The 10,000-nt window shown below is 53.3% G+C and overlaps 1 protein-coding gene across 1 annotated transcript in view; it reads right to left on the bottom strand.

The window, feature by feature from the left end:
* LOC126572036 (ankyrin repeat domain-containing protein 29) overlaps positions 1-10,000 on the bottom strand; it is a 182,685-nt gene that overhangs the window by 170,921 nt on the left and 1,764 nt on the right. The window contains exon 2 of the mRNA XM_050231055.1: positions 4,937-6,033. Coding sequence (XP_050087012.1) covers positions 4,937-4,948 — 12 coding nt within the window. The 5' untranslated portion in view covers positions 4,949-6,033. The remainder of the gene's footprint in view (positions 1-4,936; positions 6,034-10,000) is intronic.

The following is a 10,000-nucleotide window of genomic DNA, read 5'->3' on the forward strand; positions in this document are numbered from 1 at the left end:
TCATCATCATCATCATCATGGTCGGGTCCACTTGATGGCTCGATGTAATAATGGGTTTTTCCCGAAACACTCGCCATTCCCGGAGGGCCAGACACGATGTCGGCGTTTTGAAGTAAAGAGAGAGAGAGAGCAGGAGAGAGACAGTGGTAAAACGATCGCCAACGGCCATTTTGCGGAACCGGAGCGCACCAGAGAACCAGGCAGTAGGAGTGGAACAGAGGAGTGAAACATTTTCCGACGTCGAAACATTCAAAAACCTCCATCCATCGCACGGTATCGGAGCGAACGAAACATCAAACACTTGAAGTGCCGCGCACTATCGCGTAGTGCAGCGGCGGAAGAAGGGTTGCAGGGCCGGTGAAAGCAGGGGGACAAAAAGAAACTTTTCTCCCTTTTTGTCGCTGTCAAACTAGTGCGCGAATCTCTAGCGCGCAACGCGACACGGTGACGCGGTTGAGCAAATTTGGTTATAAAATATGCAAAACTACCAGAACTTTCGACAAGGATTTTGGAGGACCGGACCCGGGGACCAAGAGACCAACTACTACTTCGAGGGGTGGCCAAGAATTCCTCCAAAGGACAAGAACGTCCGGGGGGCTGATCTGTGAGTCGCAGTAACGCTGCTGTACCTTTGTGGCCGATCCCATAAGACGTTGAGCCACTCCCCCAACAGTCGAAGGGAATTCTTGGAGGAATAAGCAACTAAAAATACTCCCGCGCGTTACAGTGCCACTTGCAAACCGGAATTGCTGTCGAATCGGGTTATTACTGATTCAAGGGTTGGGGATTCTGCTGTTGTTACACCGCCGGGCTGACAATGCTGGTCGGCGCACAGGTGACAACCTTCCGATTGTCAATTAACGCCGGCAGCAAAAGGGCAAAACTCATGCCACTCCTTAATGGATGGTGTGCACAACCGGTTCGAGTTCGCTCTTGTACGGGAGCTAATATATTTATAGGCCACTGGAGGCATTCGAACATTTGCCACTTCACGCCGTGCTCCTCTCTGTCGACAAGTCCATTTTGTAAGTTCCGCATCCACTTACGCTCTTCCAGTGTGACGTGCTGTTTCCAATCGGTTATTAACGTAGTGTCGGAGTGGTACAAGGCGCGTGTGCGGTCATGTTAAGAGCGAGAAGTCAGCTTATTACGACGTCTGGCGTTCCTGGCACATGCAACTTCCGAGAAGTTGTCTGGACCTTCTAACGAGCGCTCATGCAATGCGAGCACTGCAGCATGCAAAATAAAGGATCTGTCAATCAAGAGCGGCTTTACGACAAACATTTCATTGGCGAGCTGCTGGACAGGACACTGCACATCGGGATCGCATGATACAATAAACCAACCAGCTAGCCAGACGGCGACGACAAAGCACAACGAAAAGCACGACTGCAACAATAATGCAGATTTGAGCACTCGAAATACTATACACCAGCCCTTGCCCGGCTCCCTGGCCTTCCAGTCAGTCGATCGTGACGACCATCCTTCATCGCGTCATAAGCATCCCGCCGTCCCCTTGGTATAACGCAAAACAAAACCAGGAGAGAAGAGTTCCGGGGGCGAAAAATTGACGAAAAAGGAAAAACCCGATCATGCGTCAAACCATCAAACCGCACACACCCCCCCAGGCACAGGCACAGAGGCCCAGTGGTGCTCGCAGTTTGCGGTTTCACAGTCACAGTAGGAGGGAGGAAGGTAGAATCATCGTAAAAATGGCAACATAATCCACCACAGACGACGGGGGCGCTACTGGTGACTGGTGTGACCAGTAGCTGCTTGTTCTTTGTGCTCTCCGGACCCGGGAACCCAGTCGCCACGCGGGAACGACCGAACGAACGAACGAACGGCAGCCAACTAGTCGGCCAGGTAGGTACTACACAAGAAACAACATCATCAATATTGTGGCCAGCGAAACGCGCCAGACACATGACAGGCCATCGTGCACCGGTCCTGTGCTCAGGAGTTAGCATAGCACCGACACAGACACAGACACAGACACCGGTCCCAACACCGGGTGCAACCGGATCGCGCCACCGAGTTCGCCATCAACCGTAACCACCGTCAACTGCTTCTGGGTTCTGCCTTCTGGGCTACGGTATGGTATCTTCATTCCAAGAGAGCTACGTAATCTGACCCTAATTGACAGGGCCCCTTGTGTTCTCTGCTTCCCCCCCCCCCCCCCCGCCTTCTCTCGGCGTTCGTTTAGAGGGTGGTGGTTTGGAGTGAGATTTTTGAATTCCAAACCGACCCGTGGGGGACCACTCCTACCATTCCTTCAATTGTTCACAGACCACCTCCGAAGATGATCTGCGGTGTGCTCTCGTCGTCTCTCAGATTTCGTCGTCTGCCCCAGGGAGCACACTAATGGTGAACATTACCAAATCCGGGAGCCACGGCGGGAAGGGTAAGTTTCTAACAAAACACATCCCCATCAGTCCGCTCAGCAAATTAACATCCAGCTAATTCTCGGTCTCGGTATCGGTCTCGAAACACGAAAACTCGAACCATTCCAATATTTGCACAGGATGATGTCGTCCGGCGAACGGTCCGGTGTCCACGTGTCCCGTAATCCGTTAGCACACTGACACCCGGGGAATCGTCAATTTCGCCGGTGACGGTGCCAACCGTCCAAGGGAACAAGCCGGCTGCCCAACCTCCACGGGGCAATCGATGCCACGATGAACGCGATAAATGTTCGCCAAATTGGCGTGTCTCGCTGGGATGGCGTCGATCGTCAGCAACCCGGACGCAACACAACGACAACGATCATCAGATCCCGTCGGGACCGTCATGGCCGTCGTGGCCACCTGGAAAGTGTTAATAAATTCTTGTCCAAATATGAAACGAAAACGATGCCGCCGGCCTCGTGCCACGAATTGTGCGACCGAGCAATGATAAGACCCCGGTGCGTCGTTCTACGGTCGGTCCGACATAGCCGCTCTCTGTCACTGTTTGAACTCGCCAACACATGCGTCCGTCGATGGCAACCGATTGACACTCTGAAGCACGCCGCATCGGGAGTGCAAAACAAAAAACTCGGTCAACGTGGACCGTATTCTCGCGTCACCTTTGGGGAGGGGGGAGTAGAAGCAGCCGATCATAACGGATTATTGGCGGGAACAGCTGGAAAGCCCGTTTTGGGGAGGGGGCTATGAAGAGATTCTATGCAACGAAGTCCACAAGTGGAGGATGAACGGAGAGTCAAGTAGAACTTGAACCCCATTCCAACGCCGTTTGCCGTTTTCTTTTCGCGTCCAGCAATCCTGCATGATGATGAGCAGCTTGGGCGAGTAAGAGAACGGCATCCTCGTGCATCCGCGGCACCTATTAGTCGAGTGGACCGTCGGACCAGATGGTTCCATAAACGGGACCAGGCACCCGTGAAGCAGCTAATCGCACACCGAACGCACTATAAACCGGCAATAAACTCGCCGAACATACATTCGCATTCGGCCCATTCACTCGCCAGTCTCCGGGCAGACAGTGCAGAGCACCAGGCTGCACCAGGCTTGGCTAGCTAGCTAGCTAGCTCGCAGCGCACTCCATGAACCAGAGACACGCGATGAGAGAAGACGCAGCAACAACTCAAGGCAACTCAAGTCGTTTGGCAACTAATGGAACGAACAGGGAAGAAGGGGACCTGTCTGATGGGCCCATCCCGGAGCAAGTGCAAACACACATGCACACAGACGACTGTGCGTTCAAGTACGGACGGTACCGACTGACTGCTGCATTGAGTAATGCTCAGGTGTGCCTTCTCTGCATCCGTTCCGTTCTGTTCCGCTCCTGCTGGAGTGCCTTCTGCTTCTCTTGTCTGCTCACATGGCGATCATCACAATCAGCACCATCATCATCATCATGGAACTGCCCAACCGGCACAGTACGGATAGGCCGAGTAGTGCTCCCCCGGTGCAATATGCAACAGAATGCACCCGGAGCACGCGGAGGCCAACAGTCACGGGGCCCTAAGAATCGCTAATGCCCGTTTGTGTGTATCTAGGACGGGCAGTGCCTCTTCTTCTCTGATACACTATCGTCAGATCAATATTTGTTCGACTTAACTGCACCCGGACGGACGGACGGACGGACACGGGGTGGTGGTGGCCCATTTTCACGGTGTGCACGACCGGAAAGAGTAGAGCCGAGCCGAACCAAGCCGAGACCTGAACCGTACGTGTACGCACGGTGCGCTATTTGCATTTTCGAACGAACAATTAGCAGGGAACCGTGTTTGCCCCGGGAGCCGGTCAGACGGACGCCAGCGGCTGTGGCAAATGTGTGTACGTCCGCCCGGTGACGACCGGTGTTCCGCCGGTGCGTGTTACCCCTTTGCGTGGGGGGGGGGGGGGTGGCTTGCACTGGCGGTGATTTGGCTTTGTTTCTTTTCATTAAGAGCCGCAGCTCACTGGACCAGGGTCCCGGCTCCAGTCTACTCCATTAGTGCGGTCCTCTAGAAGAGAATCGAAATCTAAATTGAATGCGCATTATTAAATATTTAGCTCACGTCAACTGGCGGCGGTGAATCGATCTCTCGGCTAATAAATCTTTCAGTTCCGAGTTAATTTTCTGCCTACCAGAAACACGTGGCGCACGTGTGTGAAGCATATCTTTTGCGGCCAACATACATTAATAAGCTCTGCTGGTGCTGTTGATGCTACTCCAAGATTCGTCGCTGTCGCCGAACGGGAAAAAAGAAGGACATCCGCCATCGGCGTAACGTGAAGGGTAGATGGTTGTCTCCAGACAGCACCGTATGGCCCTGTCTAATCCTCTCTCTTTCCTCCGAATCGCCCCCCGGGGGGATTTATATAAATCGATAGTGTAATTAATAACGCAAACGCAACGGAAAGTGGACCGATTTTCCCAAATCGGTCGGTCGTACAGGTTCCCCAAAGAGTTTTCCCCGCGCAGCCGCTCCCCACCGCGTATCACTTACCTTCAATGACATTCCAATTTCCGTGATCCGATTTACCGCGAGTCGCGAGGACCCCCTCCGCCGCGACCAGACGCTGCTTTCCGGTTCGGATTGGCACGAGGCGGGTTTTCGGGGAGTAAAACGATTCGATGGTCACACACAAAATCCTCTCGTCGTCCTCGTCGTTGTCCTCCCTGGGGACCAAAACGGAGCGACGGACGAGTTCTTGATTCTTCCGCACAAAATGGTGACACACTGCGTTGCGTTGCTTCCGTGTGCTTCCGATACGGAAGCTCAGTTGGCGGTGATCTCAAACGGTTGCTCCGGCGACACACGATCAACACGGAACGATGGGCACACTGACTTAAAGATGATGACACAAAAACACACAAACTCACTTCCTACTGGCGTGCGGGCGCGCGCTACGCGTATTGTCGCGGTTATCTCAAGAGGGAAAAGTGTTTCTTGTGGCCGCGCTTCACGGTGCACTTCTTGCCGTTCAAGCAAACATATTCTCCATCGAAACGGAACGACGGAACGGAAGGCAATAAAGCAATTAAGGAGCGGCAGATCGGATGGCTTTTTTTCCCTGCTGTCAATTGTCCGGGGGAAGCGCATTCACGGGAATCACACGCTTTTTCACGCTTCGACTGGGCGTCCGCCGGACTTGCTGGACAGTTTTTCGTACACTTGCACAATTAATGCTGCAACCGGAAACTCCGGAGCCAGCCAACCAGAAGCCAGGGGGCGCTCGCTTATTTACTTAGGATGGAGCAAAAAAAAAAACGCAATTCTCTGGTGTGTTTCCGATCGGGTGAAGCCGGCGTAACCGTTCGTCTTAATTATGGCGCATCGGAAACGCAACGCTTCTGGAGTGGTGCGCGTGTTGTAATGTGCCGTCCGTTGAGCTCTCTGGCTAGCGTCCATCAACGATACCCAACGTTGGTTCGTGGACAGCGCGCTGTTTCTCGATCAATCTCGATTTGCACTTCTTCTTGGCAATAGCACCGGGCACTCCGCCGGGTAATGCGTTGCGCTCTGTTGCAGCGGAACCGTGCACGAATCCCAGGATCAAATGACAACCGGTAGTTGCGGAAGAGTTGGAAGCGGTTGGGGATCTGAAATTGAAAAAGGAACAGATATTAGATTGCATTGCTTAAACACACGCACACGGCGGTGGGAGGGCGGGGGGAGGTTGGCAGCCGCCTGGTCGCCAAAGTTGATCATAGAACACGGAAGACCCCCTACCGACCTGGGAGTCGATTTGCATCCATCCGGTTGCTCCGTGGCATTGACGCGGTATTACACGCGTCTAGGTAGAATATTGCAAAACTTTAGCTAAACTACAATTATAGAAACTTTGCCCTTCTCCGGCCATCTCTACGGGGCTTCGCGAGCAGCCGCCCTGGCGCCACGGTGTGGCGTTGGTATGCGACCGCAGTAGGCAACCTGCTGCAACCGATATAATGATACCAGAGGTGCCGGCCGGCCGGCCGGCCGACCGACCGGTTGCTAGGGATCAAACGTTATTGCACGGACGTCCGGAAGGGGGCACCGCTCTCGGTAAAACTTTTGCTTCGCGCAAATTCTCGCGGAAAGCAGGCCAAATTCATTTCCTAGTTTGAAATTTTGTTTGTGAGCGGCTCAACGAGACCGCGGCGCCTACCATGATTGTTACGTAAAGTAGAACACCATCCACAGGCCGCCTGGTGTGTTTGGATGCGTAGCAGGCACGTGTACGTAAAGATCCTACCTTTTCCACAATATTCTATCAACCAGCATGCAAACGCGAGTGATCAAGGAAAAAGGACATTACAACTAAACCCAAAAAATGAGGTCACAATGCGATGGCCATGAACCACCTCGGCGCGAAGGTAAATATGCACAAGACTCACGTGCAGTTGACGCCAGGCGCAGCCCGGTAAACGTCCCAGCAACCACTGGGCGACATCGGCATGGTGGCACAAACCGTTCAAAAAGGGTATGGAGGTGCCTTCTTCAAACATTACACAAAATTGAGAAAGTTTGAGGCAGCAATGGCGCCCACAGACCTACCGACGCCTAGCAACGCCCAGTATTCCTCCTTGGAATACTAGACCAACGGCATACCAACATGACGGGTTGTTGGTCTCGTGTTGCGGTTTCAGGTGTGACTCGCAGTTGGAGTGTGTGTGGGAGTGAGTATTGTTTTCGAATTTCCTAATTTGCATACCCCAAAGTTCGAAGTGTTGCCAAGTTTCACACCAATCTAGGCACCAATCCCTCCTCTAGGCCAACCCGGAAATGCACATGATGGTGGCTAGGATCGACGAGATCCATGCTTCTGTCGTACGTGACGCGAATGATTGAGTAGTAGAGGGGTAGCAAACCAACCAAGCAGCAGGCAGTGACAATGGTTAGCCCGCGTAACGCTACTTCTGCTGTTGCTGCTGCTGGCGCTGCTGGTTACACAGAGAAATTGGCTTGCTATCACTTAACAAGTGACGCTGGCAACTCCCCCACCACTGCGCGTTGAAAACCGTACAATTGACAACGACATCGCGTACCGATGCAAATAACTATTCCGTAACTAGACCAAACCCTGCCACCGTGTCAAAGAGCACCGGTACCCTGGCACACCAACAGTGTGAGCAAAGGTGCGGTTAAGGTGGTAGCGTGTTCTACTGTTCTACACCCACTCTTCACCCTCCCCCGGGGGAGCATGCCTGTCAGAAGTCATGGGAACTTTGAACTGCAGCTCGCGTTCAGTTTCTCCATAATAGATTTGCATTTTCTCCATCCATCCGCAAACGCATTCCAACTTTCGGCGACAAAGTTCTGCGCTCTGTAAGGTTGTGGGGGGCGAAGGGGCTGGCGCTCCAGTGAATGATATGGACCTAGCACAAGCTAAACGGTTGCGCCACAGCGCACAACGTCGATGCCCGGGAAGATGGTGCAAATTTTAGCACCATGACCTAGCCCGCTCCATTCACGCCATCATGTCAGAGCAAACTCTCTTGGCCGGCTAGTAGCTTGTGTTTGTGTGTGTCTGTGTATTTGTGTATCTAGTGTACGTGTGTCAAGTGACGCAGGAGTCGCTGGTATTAACAGTGACTTAATAGGTGCATGCCAATGATGAGCACAACAGCATTCTCTTTCGCCCTCGCCGACTGTTGTTTGCCGCCCTGTGATGTGTTCTGCAACCGCTGTCGCACCGCCCCCCCCCCCACGCTCTGCGCCTCCCCCGGTTCGACCTCAAGGTGCTAATTATTGATGGCATCAAACGATGGTTCCGTCGAGCTGCCAGGTCCTTTACATGTACCCGGAGAAGATACGACGATAGCCTTTATATCGATCCAACGAAGCTGGGGACTCATTTGATTGTTAGTGCGCTCGCTTTCTCACACCTTGCTCGTAAAGGAGCACTATATGAAGTGTTTAATGACACCCTCTCGAGTGAACCCCGCGCGCGCTTTTCGACTTGGACTTTGGAGTGTGTGTAATCAGCGACTATTAAATAATTTGTTTGCCCATAATCACTGCGAATGGAGGGGTAATTTGACGACTCTTTACCTAGCGCCTAGGTACCGCGAATACCGCAGTAAAACTTTGTCTGTGAAAACTCACACAAACTCGCTAGATGTACTACGGGGCGCTCCGTACTCACGATCCGCGTGCCGATTGAGTAGCGCTCTAATTGGCATTCCAGCGGATTGCCACTTGCTTTCGGTTCGTTTGTTCGATAGCGAAATTCTGTAAGTACTCCCTCTCTCGCTGAAAGACCAAAATGGCGAAAATGTAATCATCCGGGATGCCGGGTAAGCAGCTTACGTTGGTTATCGATGCGGCAGTTCAGTTTTGCCGACGACGACGACGACGGTGCGCGCTAAAAATAGAACTTCACTTCACGGAACAAGACCACTCGGTTTGAACGCGACGAAACCGACTGGAGAAGAATCTCTCGTTCGATATCGATCAATGTGCACTAGGATGTCGCAAACAAAAGCCAACCAAACACCTGGCAGCGCAGTGACCTACGTCAACACACCAGCGATCGTGCTGCACTACAAAATAACCGGTTTAGCAGATAAACAAATGACGTCACACCGACACGCTGGGCCACGAGCCGAGTCCACAAAGCGAACGAAACTTGTTCCTCATCTCGCGTTGTGCGTCAAATTGAAAAACCACACTACACACACCGAGGAGATCAGCGAGCGTTCTTGAGCGAGCGCGGTGCACTTGAAGATCTAGCAATTTTTAACAATTTTCCACCGTATCTTCTAGCCACCCTCAAGTGCGTCTGAAGAGACGACTGTGGATCACGATTCGCACGCGACTGCTGAGCGACTGAAATCGGAAATATAAACATCATTAAGCCAGCGTGCACCAGGCAGCGGCGGCAGCAGCAGCAGCAAGCGTGCTCCCCACAAACGGTATCTTTACCTGCGGCCACCGGCAGACGGTCGGTGGAGCGGCAACCGATAATCGTATCTCTCGCCACGCTGCTGCTGCTGCTGGTGGTGGTGGTGGTGCAGGCGGAGGAATGTACTGCACGCCGTGGCACACGTCCATTGCCCGCACCACACACCACACCAATAGCACCGACGGACCGATCCCATTCGTTTCGCTTACCTGCCTCGTGGATCAGGTGCTGAGGCCGCCGCCGGTGCTGCTTTTCGTTTCAATTTTCTTCGCCACAGAGCCATCACCGACGTGCGTCCTATCAGCAGCACGAGGTGGGGCAGAGGAGCGCAACCCGAGATGAGCCCCTCCTTCCCTCCCTCTCTCACTCTCCCCCCTTCTTGAAATCATGCGCGCGAAGCAAACCATTTGGCTAGGGCCAGCTCGGACGGACCCGGCAGCCGAGGATCGGCGTAGCGGCCACCCCGTGTGGGCATCATGCGAGATGCTGTGATCTAGCACACAGAACACAGAGACGAGCATGGCAGAAAGTGTGAGTGTGATACACGTACTGGAAAGGTTTTTGCAGGAAAAACGGGTAATCGAGCCGGATTTTAGGCCACGCTGCCGCGAACGGCCCATCGTTGTCCAGTTCGGGAAGAATGTGGATTATACCGGTACCGCGCACGTCAACTCGATCTC

The sequence above is a fragment of the Anopheles aquasalis genome, chromosome 2 (genome assembly GCF_943734665.1).
Source record: "Anopheles aquasalis chromosome 2, idAnoAquaMG_Q_19, whole genome shotgun sequence".
NCBI classification, from domain to species: Eukaryota; Metazoa; Arthropoda; class Insecta; order Diptera; family Culicidae; genus Anopheles; species Anopheles aquasalis.